General features: G+C 37.8%; 1 protein-coding gene across 2 annotated transcripts in view; it reads right to left on the bottom strand.

Annotated features, from left to right (window-relative positions):
- Positions 1-17,992, bottom strand: part of ANOS1 (anosmin 1) — a 129,567-nt gene that overhangs the window by 41,861 nt on the left and 69,714 nt on the right. For both annotated transcript variants that reach the window (XM_086880145.1, XM_086880146.1), the window contains exons 4-6: positions 15,315-15,537; positions 10,408-10,592; positions 4,615-4,744 (exon numbers count right to left, since the gene is read on the bottom strand). In XM_086880145.1, the coding sequence (XP_086736271.1) occupies positions 4,615-4,744; positions 10,408-10,592; positions 15,315-15,537 (538 nt within the window). The remainder of the gene's footprint in view (positions 1-4,614; positions 4,745-10,407; positions 10,593-15,314; positions 15,538-17,992) is intronic.

Raw genomic sequence — 17,992 nt, 5'->3', positions numbered from 1 at the left:
CCATTAAACAGTTCCACGGCGTAAGCAGGAGGACTGGCTCTGCCCGATGGAAATGGCACACATAAACCAGCTGTGCAACAACATAAAAAAATCATTGGTCTCAAAGGAGCAACAGAAAGAATTTTATTGCCATGAGTGGGTGTCTGTTCTGGTTTTTCTAACACTCAGTAATGTATGCATGAAATCACATCCAGCATGGTACTTATATGCTGTGAAACAATGTTGTCTGCTTCCTTTTGCTTGACAATCTATCCAGTGTATGCTGGCAATTGCCTTCATGGTGAAGATAAAAACCTTTAGCAGAGCTGGAAGGGTCAGATGGTTTGGGCTCATTGTGTTGATCTCCTTGTCCCTGGAAATGGCACAGTACCTACCTACAGACCAATAATATATAATACACAAATGCCTAACACTGAGTCCTAGAGTTAACTGAAGTCTGTCTCACTGAGAGTTCATTCTCATCATATAAAAAGCTAGGAAAAAAGTAGCCTAAGAACTCTGAACCAAATGCAACAAATTAAAAATTGTATTACAAATGCCAAACAGCTCCTGACCAGTTAGGGTAAGCTATCCAGTGCCTGCTTACTGGAAGAAAATTATAGTTTTCATCCAAGGAGACTAATTTATGGATTGTAGGTGCAGTTCTTTCCTGCTTCCAGAAGAAACAGCTTGGAGAGAGCCAGTCAAAATATGAATAGAAAGATATCTGTATCTCTATGGATCAAAAATATTGTGTCAGGTATTCAGCTACCTTTATTTATTGTTGCTATTGCAAATGGTTGCCACTCAAAGATAAAAGGAAAGCACACAAAATATATAAGCCCTGCAAACAGAAGTGGAAACCACTGCCAAAATAGCAGAAAATTTTGGTCAATTTTAGCTGACGGTATCCATGTATAAGTCCATGTGCACAGTCCCATCCACTTTCTAAGAGCAGTATTCACTTGATTTTCCAGCCACTCTGCCACAGACATAGTCCAACCTGTGAATCTTGTAATTTTGGAACTGCATTTTGGCAAAACAAAGCATCACTATTCCCTATGAAGGATCATGTCAGAGAAGTACATGCAAACCCTTCCTTTTCTTTATGAAAAAGAATAAATAACATTTTAAAAAAGGAGCTCTGCCTAATATTTCAAAAATTCTCAGCCATATCACTTTATTTACTATTTATAAATGAATGCAAACATTAATTTTCATCCTAGATGAAGACACAAGGCAGTGTAGAAGAGCTAATAAACCTTCACCTCAAATGTTTACAGTATAAGAGCATCAAAAGCTGCAGTTGATCAGACCTCAAAATACAACTAGGTGAATGGTGCCTTGAAATGCTTGATGAAATACTCTTGTTTTCCTTTTTTTTTTATGACTGAGAAGTTAAATTACTTTGGAAAATGAGGGGCTTTATTTAGTGATAAAAAAGTTAATGAAAATTACCTCAGAAGACTTAACGTCATTTTGAATAAAACAAAACCTTATTTTTCTATGTCTATATAGAGAGCATGTTTTTTGCATTTTCAAAAACACAAAACAGTATAAAACAGTACTGTGGTAACCAGACAAAAATTCTCTCTCTGAGTAATTACAGCACGTTTTTGAATACTCCTCTTAACATCTTAAAATATTTAATGACAGAGACTTTGTGGTGCCATACTTCTTCCTAGATTTAGATTAAATATCATATTTTTCCTCCTTTAAAGGAAAAAAAAAAAAACCCAAATAGTTTTCTATTCATTATTACTTATGAGCAATTGGTAAAAGTTCAGTATCTTGTGTGAGAAACTGTCTTAGGAATTACTGTCATGTTTCCTGATCAAAGGGTTTATTTTTGAAGAAGCCTTCTGCTAAGTCTGACCAAGATAATAATCTTCTCTTGGTCTTGGCACAACAGGGTGAAGTGAAACACTGATGTGAATTTCTGTCCACGCTTCACACAAACATAGCACAGACAGGCAGCAAACGTCCAAAGGTGATGTGCCAAAATCCACTTTTCTTTTCCAAACTGGAGGTTAAATGTGCCTGTAGGAGCTCAGCAGGGGCCAGTAGATGCTGGCACTCAAAAAACCAGGCACATCTGAGCAGCAGTTTCTTGCCTCTCTACCAGGCAGGGGCTGTCATTTCCCACTGAGCTCCAAAGTAGTAATTAAATGTCAGTGTGACACTGTAGCTGTTCCCACTGTGCCTGCCTACCTGGGGACATGGAGGCTCAGAGACACCAATCAAAGCATCCCACTATCATTCCCAGCAGTCAGCACCTAGCAGCATCTTCATGTGAGTCACCCAGAGTGACTAGGCATTTCATCTGGCAAACTCAACATCTTTATAACAACCACTGACAGTTCTGCAGCCCCCAGAATGGCCAAATGAGCTGCCAGCACAGGCTGATTGGGGCTATGAAGCTGATGGCTCACTGAACTCCCTGCTGCTTGTCTGTCAATTCACAATCCTCCGCCAAGGGCTGGAGTTCAGATTTGAAAACAGTTATTTTGAGAGTTACAGAAGCCTTTTGAAGAATGCTGACTACATACTTGCTGCCATTATCAAAACTTTGGTTTATTAGGTAAGAGCAGAGGTACTGCTGACTCCCACTGCCCTTGTCACAAAGTCCTAAAAGTGCTCTCCACCTCCACTGGACAGCCATGAGCAGTTCTCAAGGACAGCAAGTGCTTCAGGGGTAGCTGCAGAGACCACAAGAGGACTCTGGTATTTATGCAATGACTTCAAAACCACAAGTTCCTGAAACATAAATTACTGCCAGCTGGGAGACTATTCTGAAGAAATACCCCCATGTGCTTATCCTGCTCTTACACTGTTTTCCAGAAACCCACCTCAGGCTGAGGTCAGGTTCTGGGCTAAAGAGAGCTTCAGGATGATTTACCATAGACATTCTTATATTCATTACCAAGGAAGGCATTTTGAGTATGGATAGCACACTCAGTAGGGGGCCAATTTTTTTGTAAGTAATACAAATCCTGCCTGAAAATGTCATGTTCAAGCCAAAACCTCAGTGCAACCATGATATACCTTTCTGTAATTGCAGTAATAGTGGTTTCAAGCAGAACAGTTGGAAAATATTTACAAACTCAGTAAAACAACTGTCAAGGATCTAAATTTAAAAGAAAGTTAGAGCCAGATTCAGCAACAAACTGCTGTATCTGCTGAGGTGCTGTTCAAGAAATAGAGAGGTACTGCTGCTAAAGAGTTCTTACAGTAAACTCAACACAGCTCAAAGTAACTGCATGTTATGTTTTATGTTTCTGAAATGGTATGCTACTTACATATCTTAAAATACTACTTCTATACATAAAAAGTTTGCCATCACAGAAGTAACAGGAGAGTTATGCCAGCCAAACTTCCTACCACAAATACAGCTAGAGTACCAAAAAAATTATTAAGGCTAACAGTTATTCAGTAAGTGATTAAACCTTCCATACCAGCAAAAGTATTTGCATGCCTCTAGAAATGCACCTCCAAAAAGATTTTTTTTCTAGGACTGACTGGCCAAACAGTAAGCTAAAAGGCACACAGGAACCCAAAGATGTCAACCACTTGTACTGCAAGATATCCTGTCTGCAGAAAGAGGAGGAAGTACATTCCTCAAAGTATGCAAAGTTACACCACTATAAAGATTCTGTCACTACTAAGATAACAGCAAGTCTTTCTGTTAGAAACTGCTTCTATTACTAGAGTGAAGAGTGCTGGATCTTATACTCTGGCACTGTACTCGACTAGCGTGGTCTGGATATGCCTGCATTATTGACTGCCTTTAAGAGAGGGTGACCACATCCAGATCATCTGTCTAATGGGAATAGTTTCTGGCCTGTGCTAACCCCTATGCTATGCCTTAGAGTTATCTGGGAAAATTCTTCTTCATGTTGGTCAAAAGCACACCATGGAGAATGCCAGGAACTCCACAGGATGGGAGAACCATTTCTATCTCCTCCATCCCCCATGTGCCACTTACTGGTACAGAAGTAATTTTCAAGGTTATTTAATTACCCCATAGCTTTCAAAACCAGAACTATGAACAAAAATTCCTACAATACTTTGTGGATCATCAAGCATGCCTTTCTAATGAACATAAACACACTGCTTTGCATTTATGTTACTTTTTATTCTTAAGCACTTACAATTAGTGCTAGAAAGGGGAAAGTCATATTAAGAGAGTCTAAAGTTCCCTCAAAAGAATGCTGCTACAATTACTTAGATACAGACAACAAAACATTCCAGTACTCTACTAAACATATGACAATAACATGTTTCTCATAACTAAAAAGAAAAAAATATAAACTTCTCTGATTAACACACTGAAACCCAAGTTCTTTCATATTTAATGGTCAGGGTCATGCAGTTTAATACCAATCATGTGGAGAATGTTTCAAAGGAGTTTTATTCATGCAGACCCTTACTGATAAAAGAATAATGAAACTTCAACTTGTAATTTGTTTGCTGACTTCCAACAAGCATTGCACCATTTCTAAAGTCAGTGGCAAAACTACTCAAAAGCCCACCTGTTAAAAACTTTCTGCCACAAAAGCAGGCAGATCAGGCTGCACTCCTCACAGGTGTGAGTGGGAGGAAGGTGAGCACCAGACAGCACGAGGGAGAACTCACCTCTGGAGGAACGGAAGTGCTTGCTGGGTGCTGTGAAGCCCCTCGTCCCGTGCACGTTCACAGCAGCCACGCGGAACTGGTACCACCTGCTCGCTCGGATGTCCGGCAGCCAAACTCGCTCGTCCGTGGTCTGGTGGGGAAAATGTCACACTCACACTGGTTGTTCTGACATGGCTATCTGTCATCTGCTGTGCAACACCAGTCAGGCTGGCTGAATACACACCAGCATCACAGGCTGTAAGCAACCACCTCACCTGACTCCAGCCATCACTCTCCACTGCATTTACAGCTGTGAACAAAATGATAGAACCATCCAATTTTATAGTGCATTGCAGGTGTCTTCTGGAAAAAATAGCCTTTAGAAAACAGGTGAAGTGTTAAATTCACAAAATTAGCTTTTCAGTTACCACAATCTTCACCAGTGTTTAGCATCCAACTGTTCTGGTGTTGATGTTTCAGGGAACTTGCTGCCCCAGGTGACAGGATTGATTTTTCCAATTCTCAATTCTCAGAGAATCAGGGGTCCAAAATACCTTAATGAAATCCAGTGCTGTGAGAACCCACTTTTTCTCATTCTTAGGAAACACAAAGCTCTCAGATAATGAACATAAGCCCTCTTCACATTTTTGGCACTTATGTCAAAAAGACACTCACAGCCTTAACTCTTCCCTGAAGACTTTTCTCAGGTCATAGGAGCTGACCTTTTCTCCAACAACACCTACTGAGATTGCTGGTGTCCTGAGTTCAATTTCCAAATCCTGTGGGGAAAACCACTGAAATATAGCATAAGCATAGATACACTCTGAACTCTTTCAGGAGGAAGTGCTTTACACATTCTTATTCTGAGCCCTGTTTTCTTCCATTATTTTACCCCATTAAACTTTTGAAGTGCTATATTTTGCATTCTTTCTTTTTTTCCTAAAGTACAAACACCAGAACTGAACACAGCCTCCTGGTAACCACTGAAATACTTCCAACTACAGAAGGTGCAGCATTTTTGTAGAATTTATCAAAAACACATCCACTTGGAAATTTTACTTTTACAATTACCTTCAATGACCCAGTTTTCAATTTACTTTAGTATGTCATGTTTACTACATTTTTATTTAATTCTTTAATCTAAGTAATGCACAAACCTGAGCCAGATGTCATGTACATGTCTAAGTATATTATACAAACATTACTGATTACCATTACTGACCAAACATGCAAGCTCATTAAAAATGTAGTTACATCAATTTATTTTTACAAGCTTTATTTTATACAGCTTCAAGAAGACGTCTTCCCTGTACAGGATTCAACTTGTAAAGATATCAAGCAGTTCCCAAAAAAAGGCACAACATAATTACTGCCTTTTGCTCCCTTTCAAACCTGTGTAAGAAACCAGCAGCTGCTGATATAACTCAGACAATCAGAAACTGAGGAGTTTACTTCAGCTCTTCAGCAGTATTATTTCTGAACAGTATTATTGACTGCTCTCAGACTGCTAAGTGCTGTAGACTCTGAGTCCATCACATATTGCTGCTACTCAAGAGTCACTCTCCATTCACACCACTGTACTTGTCTTCTCAACTTAAGCAGGGTAACAGTCCTGATACTGTCTGCCTCATCTCCTTTCCTTTTTTATGTTACCTGTAGAGTGATTATCCAAGGCTTGCCCCAGGGAAGAGCCTACCTGAATCAACTTTTACAATTATTTTTATTTTATGGAGCACTCAAATGTCTCATTTTTTTCCAACAGCCAGGTCCCCTGCTGCTGCAAGTGAAAACAGGTTCAGGACCAATATTTAATTGTAAATAACTAGTCACAGTTCTGTGGGCTATTAAAAACACGTTTGCTGAACTTTGTGGCAAGGTAAGCATAATCTGAATAGACCTGATCCCACATTCCTCAAATGAAACTTGTTTGTCACTGGCATCAGTTCAGCTATGATGTCAATTAAAAGGAAGTATTTCAGTGTGTCATTTTCCCATGGCAACCACGAAATAATGTAAAATCAAATAAACTGTCAATCCATAATGCCAAAATTATTTTAATTTATGAACATGCCTTGGGCCTATTACTTTCATCATTCATTCTGTTGGCCAAGCTCCTGCTAAGCTCAATGGCACCCAGGAGGTCAACCTCCAACTACCATGATATAAACTACTTGAGCACCTCTAAGTATCCTTTATATAGAATTAATACATTTCTAGAAAGAACTAAGTTCTACTGAGATATCTTATACCACCTTAATGCTATAGCTATTTATTTTTTCTGTTTAATTGCTTTAGTTTAGTTAGTTCTCACTATATATTTGGAGCTGCAATCATAATATTCAGAGTCATTTCAATATCTTTCACATTAATTTAAGCTCACTAAGAGCTATGCAGAGTGGTACTATGTAACAGTTAAATTTTATCACACACCTAAAGTTCTGTCTGAATAGAAATTCTGTCTGTGTAATAGAAACAGGAGAGTACAGCCTTACCCTGCTGAGTTCACGCTCTATACCTTTGGAAACAACACAGTGATAAAAGAATTTGTATTGCAGAGAGTGAAGGGATACCATCCAGGGTATCAGAAAAGCTGAGTTTATGTTTCCTCTGATACAAAAGAAATTCTGAGTGGTGAATCCACTACTCTGTCAAAGGACAGAAGACCTGCCCTATTTTGTGAATGCAATCCTACACAAGGTGGTCACTCTCCAAGACTGCTTATCAAAGCAAGCCCCCTCCAGGGAGATGGAGAAAGCAACCTTTAGTGTACAGGACTGTTAGCTCCAGCAGGTATTTCTCACTGTCACAGGCTGGGAACTTTCTTGTGATGGTCAGAACCAGAACTTCAGGTGTTTCAGAAACTTCATTTTTGAAACAGATTATCTGTCCACAGAGTTTAGACAATTGCAAGGTGAATCACTAAGGTCTGTCACAATTAAGCTATCAGTAAATATCATGTCTCTTATTTGTTTTAGTAATGGACTAATAAATGTACTTCATTACTGTCTGCCCATATGTGTACATATATGTGTGTGGGGGGGAGTGTGTGTGTGTACACATGACATCCAAGCACCACAGATGTGCTCTGTCTGAACATAACTGATCTGGCATATTTGAATTAACTTTATTATATTATAGTAATATGATTAAATACCTGAATTTACAATGTAAGCAGTAATACTACTGTTTTTAGAGAAAACTAGTACCAAATGGAATGGTTTGTTCACAAGACTTACAATATTTCCATAGGATAATGCAGCAGTTCCTGCTCAGCTGGCTGTATCTTAAATTACAGTATTGTAGGAAACTTCATGTAACACACAGGACACTCTACATCATAGCCAACTTGGCCAACTAGCATCTTAGCTTTCATATTAACCAACAGAAATTATTCAAATGGTTAATTATATCAAGATTTCCCAAAAAGACACACTAAAAAAAACTAAATTAAAAATCTCTTCTCCAGGAAGTGAAAAATAACTAAAATTGTTTCCAATGTGTTTGCTCTCCTTATATAACTGGAGAGCAAAATAGTATGCTAATAGATAGAGCTTTCTTCCTTAAAAAAAACCAAAAAAAACATAAAGATGACACAACAAACACGGCACAATACAATAAACAAACTTTTTCAAAATTATTGTTTCAATACAAAGTAAAAATTTGTGTGACACATGAGAAATTACTTGCAAATTAGCTTCTCTAAGGGCAATAGAAAACAGCAAGTTTTTTTTTTTCCAATTTCAACACCTTAAAGTTATTGAAAATTATAACCCCATTTGTCCTTGGACAGACAAAAAAAATAAAATATAAGTAACTCTGATGAAATATTATGAAATTTTGTGGAAGAGATGCAAACAATAATTTTGCATAATTATTCTACATATGGGGATAAGCACATAGATATTCAAATCCTCACCCACAGCCTTTTTGATCTTTGATCACCCTTCACATGGTCTCTAGCTTAAGCTGCAGGGTAAAGCAAGAGCCAGAATCATCTCCCCTGGACTGAGATGCTCCAGGAATTCTCAGCTAAATGGCTGAGCTCTTCTCAGCCTTTGCCTATTAATTAAGGGCTCATACCTCCATGTTTTGGAATCATACAAGAAAAAAAATCTCAATAATACCAACAAAAAAAGCCTGGAGGTTGTGCACACAATCACTTTAGTCAAACTGGATATCCATCCTTGTTGCTGATACTGCAAAATAAATTCTATCACATTCGGCCAAACAAATTTGATTGCCTGGTGGGATGTCTGAAACTACAAACACCATGGAGAACACTACTCTAGAAAGACAGAAATTCTGATTACTAGCACCCCTCAAGGGTACCCAGCCTGCATGTTCCATCGGGTATACACAGTTCACAAAGCCAGTCAGGCATCCTGAAGTGTGCTTTGAACTGACATTCCCAGTGGGGTCCATCACACAATCAAATTCGTGTCTCCTCTGATGCAGAAGGGACAGTGAAGTTGTCAGAAAGATGTCGGTCGGAGGAGGCTTCTCCTGCCACTGTGATTAACTCAGCCCCTTCTGCCCACATTCACCAGACCCCAGGAAAGGCAGCTGTCAGGCTTCTTATTGCTCTTTCACGGGAACATGTTTCTGTAACACTCTCCTGCAGATCCACCACAAGGCAGGGGTTCATGTATGTTCAGCTACTGTGGAGCATATCTAGTGCATGTTTCCAGGAATGTGCATGAGGTCTGCTCCTGGAATGACAAACAGCACAGCACTGTGCTCCCTTTGCAGCCTGGATTCACTAGCCACAACAGCTGGGCTTCTACAGTCTAGCACACACACAGTGAGCTCAGTAACAGTGAGGATGAATTCAGATCTGGCACATTTTTTGCTACTTGGTATTTTCCTTGCAACAAAGGCAGGAGGTTGTTCCCTGAAATGGACAATGAAGCTTCAAGATGTGCACCTCAACTGAGAAATCGTAAGTCACTGTGATCAGTTTTGGGTGTGCTCCCTTGGGCTTGCACAAGGAAGGTTTCCTGCCAAGGTCTGCTGCAGGGGGCTTTTTCTGAGCAAGACTACAACATAGTGACAGCTCCCTCTAGCACCACACTGAAGCTAAGAAATTAATTTCTGAGTGTTCAGTCTCACAAGCTTGATGTTATTGTATGACAGCATTTTCCTACACAATCTGAATTGAGAATGAACACAAATGGTCACAGAATTTAAGTCTCTTACTCTGTTTTGTGGATGGTTCTGCTTATTCTCTCTTCCTGGTTTTTTTCCTAGCTATAATGATATTTTGCAGATCTTTTCAAAATCAGCATTTTACTTTTCTTGTCAGCAGGGATGAGGGTGAAGCAGTGAGATAAATGACTGGAACTCTGCCATCCAGGTGGACTGTCAGCATGGTAAAAAACAGACTGAAACTGGGAAAGAACTAAGTGAAAATTTATGCTCCGTTGGCTGCTTCTCATTAAGAAACATTTGCTCATGAATCTTACATTTTCAGACTGGATTGCACTGAGTGATAAGAGCATGACATCACAGACTTTTCTGAATTGGGAAGGTCATACCTGAAAAAAAGAACTTTACAAAGAATAAAGGTTTTAGTCCTTTTTTCCCACTCTTGTTTTTTTTTAAAAAAAAAGATAAATAGCCTTTTCACCAGCTGGATTTTTAACTTCTGACAAGATTCCAGCCATGCCTTGGACACTGTGCAATGAGCTCCACTAAACTCAGAAGGACTGTGTCTGCAATGCACTTGCATGAATGGGTTTCAGTCTCTAATTGTACATTTTTCAAGAGATTTGTGACATTCTGAGACTGGATCCATATTCCTTAAAAAGTACTGACCTGTGCCACAGTTTGCCAGTTTGTAGCATCATCCTCACTTGGATGGATTCCTTGATTCCACCTTCTCTGAACAACATAGATCACAGGCTCAATAGAAATATTGAATTTTGAAGACCACTTCACCTCCAGGTCTCCAGACTGATGTTCTATGAATTTTAATTCTTTCCGGGGTTTCAGTGGAACACCTGTAGTAGATAAAAATATATGAGCAATTTAGAAGATATGATTAAGTCATTTGTAGATGAAGATGTGTAAAACAAATATTTTTAAAAAAATTATTGTTTGTCAGAGAAAAAGCCAAAAAGGGAAGAATGATAAGAAGTTTCAGAAGAGTTCCTAGATAATGCATCTCTGCTAGCACTAAAATTTGTTTTTAAAAAATTCCTCAAAATTATTTCTTTATTTTATTATAAAACTGAGGAATGTGAAGTTGTAAGCTAAAACTGACTTTACAGAAAACATTTGCCCAATACAACTTGGAGAAAGATCCCTTTTATCCCAAAAAGAATTAGCTATACCTGTAGTTCAGCTTTTCACCCAATTCAACCTTAAACACATCTAATAACAAAATTTCCATAGCACCACATAGTAGTCTGTTTGACAACTTCTCTATCCTTTCTACAAGAAAGCTTTCTCACTGCCTGGTTTAGTCTCCTCAGCTGCATCACAAACTTGATACTGGTCCAAGATGTTCATGGATAATGGGGAACAGATTCTTTATTTTATCTATGGAGAAGCTTTTCATGTACCACAAGACTGTCATCATGCTTCTGAATGTATTCTTCTTCAGCCTAATAACCACACTGCACTCCATTTCCCTCTAAAATCGCTGTTCCCAGACCTTTGTTCACTCTTGCAGTTGCCTCTGGAGACTCTCCAGTCACCCAACAGCCCTTCTGCAGAGTCAAGCCTAAAACTGGATGCAGACTGTGTCCAATCTCTTAGCAGTGTAGACCAGGGAAGAGTGATTATTTCATACATCTTACATTAGTCTGATGTACTCAAGAAAGCTGTTTGCTTCTCTGTGGCTACATGATCATAGTGACTCATGTGTTGCAGCTGTACTGCATGATGTGTCACTCTCCACTCTTCCCCAAAGAGCTAGGAAAGGTAATGCCAAGACATCTTGGAATAGATATGTTACATCTAATGTATATTGTAAAATTGTTGCACTTCAGAGAAAAACATGTATTTCTGAAATATTACTGTAATTTCTCATTACACAGTGACACCAAATTGTGATAGTTATTTCTGTTATACTGCCAGTAATATCACCTTTCTGAAAATATCTGCAGTAGCTTGAAGGAAAAAACAACTCTTCAAATTTGACATCTTTTGATTAAATCAACAAATCAAGTGTTAGATACATTTCTCTATACAGACTTAGGAACACTTATATTTGGGTGTGCAGTATTTGGTCACTTGATGATATGTCACAAATAAGGTCTCTGTGTTGGCATATAAACCTTCTTAGCATGTTATTGTATGCACTTTAACTGTGTTAATATATTATTTATATTATATATTTATATATTTATATGCTTATAAATATTTATATCTATAAATATAATTAATATTAAGGTGTATTGTTATTTTATGAATAATTATAAATATGAATATATTAATATATTATTATTATTATTAATATATTAATAATGACTGACCACATAGGGCTAGCTGTATGTATTGGTTAGAGAAATTGTTCCCTACTCAGTCTGCCACAGATGACTTAGTACCAAAACTGCCTCAGGTGAACAAACCACTTTTATATTTTAAGAGGTGTTCTTATAAATCTGAGTAGACAAGTAGCTACAAGTAAATGAAAATGATCTTGCAGATCTTCAAGAAAGCTAAAATCCACCTAAAAAAAATTACAGTACCTAAATTTTGTTATCACACCAGTTTAGACCCTGGATAGCCTTCAACAGCCTGAAGTCTTAGCCTAACATAACGAACATGACTTCAGATTTACATATTTGCAAATCCTTCTTTAGTTATGATACACAATAATCCTACAATTTACATGTTAAGAAAACTTCCATCTGTTTTGCATTAGGGGCAGTTGGATTCACTTGATTGCAAGTATCTCAGCCTCTCCGGTGTTACGTAATCGCGTGCAGACGGAGCGCGGCAGCGCAAACAATGAGAGCACAGCACAAGTGTGCTTTAAAATACTTCTGTAGAACCAGCACCATCAGTTTAATATCCAGATGTGAAGATCCAATTACTCTTCAATGTGCCTTTTATTATGTAAATGGTCAGCCTCTTCTTTCCTTCTGGAACAAATCAGTCCTCAGTCTGAAATGCTCCAAAGTTTGCATTAGTCTGAAGTCTGCAGCGCTTTATCAAAGAATTCAAATCACAGACCACTGTATGTGTGCAGTAGCAGAGTCCAGGAAAAATGTTTCTAAAGGTGTCCTTCAAACAGCACATGCATGTCTGTGCCATGAGAAGTAAGTGCACGTTGGTCTGTCATGTAAAAAAAAAGTGTATCTTAAACATGGGTTCCCCCAGAATTCAAAATGTTTCCATGGAAGACTTTGTAAAGGGTACATCCATGGCATCAATATAATTGTAAACAGTTCTGAAAGGACTCAGAGATGGACATTTTTAAAACTGTACACTATGTTTATAATACAAAACTGTTTTCCTTTAAGCATGAAAAGAGTCATTAAACTGTAGGTGGCCATCTGACCCCAGTTATCCTACTATAATCTTGCCACACCATCAGACCTTTTGAATGTCCTCAACTTCTCTTCACAATTTACCTTTCTTTTACACAGATCTGCAGACACACTTTCTCAAATCCTTCACTAGTTGACACAGTGTAAACAAGGGGGATGAGGTCAATGATAGAAGAGTAGGAGAGAACATTTGGTATCTCCTCTAAAGGGATATAAATATGTGAAGACTACATAACCGATTAGTAATACTCCCAACAGAGATAAAAAAATACTTGTTACACTACTCCAAAAACATTTTTAATGTATGTCTTTGGTGGCAGTGTACTTACAATAATTTTGGTTTTTTAGGATTGGACTTTAGCACTCAGTATTAGAGGGCAAATTCAGTTTGGTAATCCAGCAAATCAGACTGGAATTTTACATCTGTGGTTGTAACTAATCTCCAGAGCTTGATCAACAGTAAAACTGTAGAAACTACTGCCGACTCTTAGATTCAATCTGAGTTCATTTTCAAGCTGTGAGAGCTGTCATAATGATAAGAATAAGTACTGAACTTATTCACTAGATCTTAGTCATGCTTGCAGAGTTTGCTCTTCCTTAGTGACAGGAAGGTCATTTACCCCTGGAGGAAATGAATAGCAAGCCTGCTCCACTTCTATTTGTCTTTTGTTGCAGAAAGACAGGTTGAAGAGGCTAATTAGCTGAATTCATCAGCTGAGAAGGCAGTAGGGTATTGAGCTTGCCCTTCCTCTTCAAGACATATATGCTCTTACAAGCCAGCACCTCCTGCAGATCGGTGATAAGATGTTAGGGAAGGTTAGTTCCGCTGCCATTTAATCAGGCCAAACAGAGGAGACCTTCCAGTGTGCAGTCACAGAATGCATCATATCCCCTCATATGCTGTGTCAGCTCCAGCAGCATTTAATCTTATTTGTTTGTTTTTACCTTTTCCAGTTATTATATTTACTGGGATGCTTTGCAGTTGTGGCATAGAGCTTGATGGTGTAAATCATTACAAACACAACATGAATGCCTGTTTACCACTCTGGTCTCAATAAGACAAAAGAAATAAATAAGTGATCCATTTTAATAACTTTCAGTTTGAAAGGTGCTATGTACTGGTGTGTACTAATTCTTCATAGTTTTAAAGAGGCTGCTCTAAAGTATGCTGTAAACAAGAGAGTTTCACTTCTGCATGCACTGAAAAAGATTTAACATTTTAGTTAAGATAATGAACTAAAAAATAAATTCACCATCTTCTGTATCTATTTTATCATGTTTCCATCCCCAGATGGAAATAGGCATGGATTCAGACCTAAGCCTGAAGCTTAGATCAGAGTTCTGCTGATTAGGCTCCCACAGAGAGCTCACGCTAACTGATTAATAAATGAATAACTGAATAATATTTATTTTTTAGCACTGACATAAGAAGAATTGATTCTTGTACAAAAACACCAACCATTTGGAAAAAGAATATTCTTTTCACAAATGCTTATTTTTCTGCATTAGATGAACATTTTTCAAACATTTCCATGTATAGAGCTTTTTTAATTTCAGTGAATTAAAATGTGGTGTTTGTCTAAGCAAAAAATTTCTTAGCTTATGTTTATTAGTTTATGTTCTTTTCGAAGGATGTCAAAGAAAAGGTTTATTCTTAGGACTCAATTCAATAAAAAAAATTTTAATAAGATTGCCTCAGATTTAAATAATTAATTAATATATATATATAGATGCAGATATTATAATCTTTCACTATGTTGTTCTGTGTTGATTCATTCTTCTACCAGATTATTTCACAGTTCCTACTTGGCAGTCCCATCTGCTTGGCTTGTAGACATAAATGTTATTTCTGATTAACAGAACCTGAACTGTTTATCGCTAAATATTTTCCTGCTGCATTCTCTCTCATCAGCATCAAATTAAGTGAGATTTCACCTAAACTGACAAAGTTTGTTCTGTTAAGTTGACTGATAACAGCCACATGTTTACATTCCACAGATCTCCAGACATGGGCTTCATAAGTGGGAAAAAAATTGGAAATTCAAGCAACATTTCTCTCTGGTTTTCCACCCTTTTTCACTGTGCAGCCACATCTCTGCAGGTACCTCTCTTTTTCTTCCCATTCATACAAACTCCAAGAAAATGGAAGTCCTGGTTTACTAGGAGACTTCTCTATGGCCTGAAGTTATTAGCCCATTATGAGTACATATTAATAATCTCTACCTTTGTACAGATTTTTTGGAATTTGGCACGTGTGACCACATCCATTGGAACAGCATTTCTTCACTCCAGAACATTCAATATCAGCTTCACAGCTTTCAACACAGGCAGCTGCAAAACCACTGGCCTTCTCAGGTGCTGGGCAGTCCCCTTGCTTCACAGACAGGATGTACTTAAGGAATTCACAGCTAGTTAGGCATTCATAATTCTTCTTGGGAAAAAGAGGCTAAAAGGAAAACAGAAGAAGTGTGTTTTCAACAGGAACAACAAAAAAACCCCAAAAACCCCAAAAATAAACCCCCCAAAAAACCAACCAAACCCCACCAAAGAAAAAATGTTATAAAATTTTCAAGATCTCCTAAAGGATTATTTAGATTTTCAGCTTTTGCAAGACTATCCCTGAATATTTATATATTCAAGCCACTTCTAAAAAAGCATTCCAAGTACAGAATGATGAATTCCCCCAAGTAAGACCACCATATTTAATGGAACAATGTTGTTTATATCTGCCAGCTTTCCCTTGTTTTCCTCACATTGACTGCTATAAAGTTGCTCAATGACAGATTAAAAACATTCCCAAAACAAAGGGGAAACAATGGTCAGACAGTCTGCTTTTTCTGGACTACCCCACATTCCTTCCTCTGTACTTTACAACACTTTCCCCACAATATCTGATGTAATGCCACTCTAGATAAATAAGGGAAGTCTTGTTTCATTATACTGTTTGAACTAAGTTGGCTAAGAGAAGATTTTGCAGCATCTTTATGTTCTTGCCAGAGTATTAGTAATTGTATTATTCTTTGTGGAACTGGAACTGCATTTATGATAAAATGGTCAGCAGAGAATACAGATTAAAATAAGCTTTAAACGTATTGATTAAAGATCAAAGTGAATGCTACTTACTTGAGAAACTTAGACCTGGATATTTAAGATGCTTCAATGCATAGACATTTTACAGTGTATGTAATACTCAAAGGTTTGCAAGGTCCCCTTAAAACAGTATTTAAAATAGCTTCTACAACCCTGAGAGAATATTGTGTGTGACATGGAAGTTACATCTCTGTTTAGTTTGGTGCAGAACCAGCTAAGGTGATTCTCTCAGAATGACTGTGGCATCTAACTGGCATTGTCTGTAGCTGGCCTTTCCATACTAGAGCAACCAAAAGCCTTCCACCCTGACAGATCTGATTTACAGGTTCCTAAGCCTACAGGAGAGTTATAACCCACTCTCTATATCCAGCTAGCCATGTAACTTCTGAAACTTCTTCCATATTCAAACATTTTACTTTCTTGTTTTTACTGTTCTCATATTTCTGGCAAAATGAAGAAGACTCGGCTACTACAGAGCCCCAGGTGTTTCACAGACTATTCTCTAAACTATTCTCACAGACTATTCTCCAACTATTCTCTAAAGTTGCTGTGGCCCAAGAATGCATTCCTACATTACACACCCCTGCCATATTTTCATAGGGAACACTTCAGAATTTTGAACCAAGCTTTCAGGCATGGATTTGGGTGTTACAGGCTTTAACCAGCCTAAATGCTGCAAAAACGAGCAGTCTCCGTGTCTCCCACTGACCCCAGTGATTCTTGGACATGCACTCCTGCTGTTCCCCCAATTGGAACGTTCCTGATCCTGTGGTTAACCAGCTAAAAAGCTAAACGAGCAGGAAACTAAATTTGTAGGGGAAAAAAGACCAAAACAAAACAAGGAACCAGATAAACTGTCCCTTGCACATAAGGTTCCCTTTAATATTCAGTAGTTCACCCATTTGGTAGATAAGAAGCGAAGCAGGGACTTTGAGAAACACAAAGCTAAATTGCTGCTTCCAGATTTTTTACAAAATACAAAAAGATTGAAAACACTCTCACAGAAAAACAGTCTCTAACTCAATCAATGTCTATGGAGTATACATGAGTCTGAGGGAAAGGAAAGTGATCCTGGGCTTTTGTGTTTGAAGCTAATTTCAAATCCTAAAACATCACAAATTTGCAGCTACTTAATTAAAAATGTTATAGCTCCCTAAGGCATAATACGTCCTCAAGGCTTCTCCTCCTCACCCTATTTCACAGTTCATTTTTCAGTTAGCTGCTAAATGTGCTGCTCCTCATTATGGGCCTTTGAAGTTCTAAATTTAGCTTTAACCACAAAACACTAATCAAAGAAGGATGCTCACTGTTTTTAACTACAATAGAACAGTGTTCTACAAATGTTTTCCTTTTTAACCGATTTTATACATATTTGCAGCCATATCTGGAAACATAGAGTCTGAGTGAAGAGTGATATATAAGAACAACACAAATTAGATCCACTAAAACTGCTTTTTTACAGTACTCTAGAACTTTTTATATGAGAAATAAGCAAATAATCTGGGTTAAAAAAACTTTTACAAGGCTTGGTTTTCATGAGAAACCTTTATTATGTCTTCTGCTGTACCTACATAGATCAGTAGTTCAGTAATCCCTACTGTTACATCTAAGATTTTTTTAGTTGAAGTTACAGCTTTTCATAACCATCTTCATGATCCTTAGAATAATTTAAATATTCTCTTAAACCAGAAAAAAAAGTGCCCACAGTAAAGAGAGAGGTGTTAAATCAATGTACCTGTAAGATCAGTATATCAAGTAAGGCCACTTCTATTTTTTTAATAGCAAAATATTAAAATCTTCCTAAAAACTAA

Source organism: Cyanistes caeruleus, chromosome 3, assembly GCF_971803275.1.
Source record: "Cyanistes caeruleus chromosome 3, bCyaCae1.hap1.1, whole genome shotgun sequence".
NCBI classification, from domain to species: Eukaryota; Metazoa; Chordata; class Aves; order Passeriformes; family Paridae; genus Cyanistes; species Cyanistes caeruleus.
This window is presented reverse-complemented; position numbering and strand designations above follow the sequence as displayed.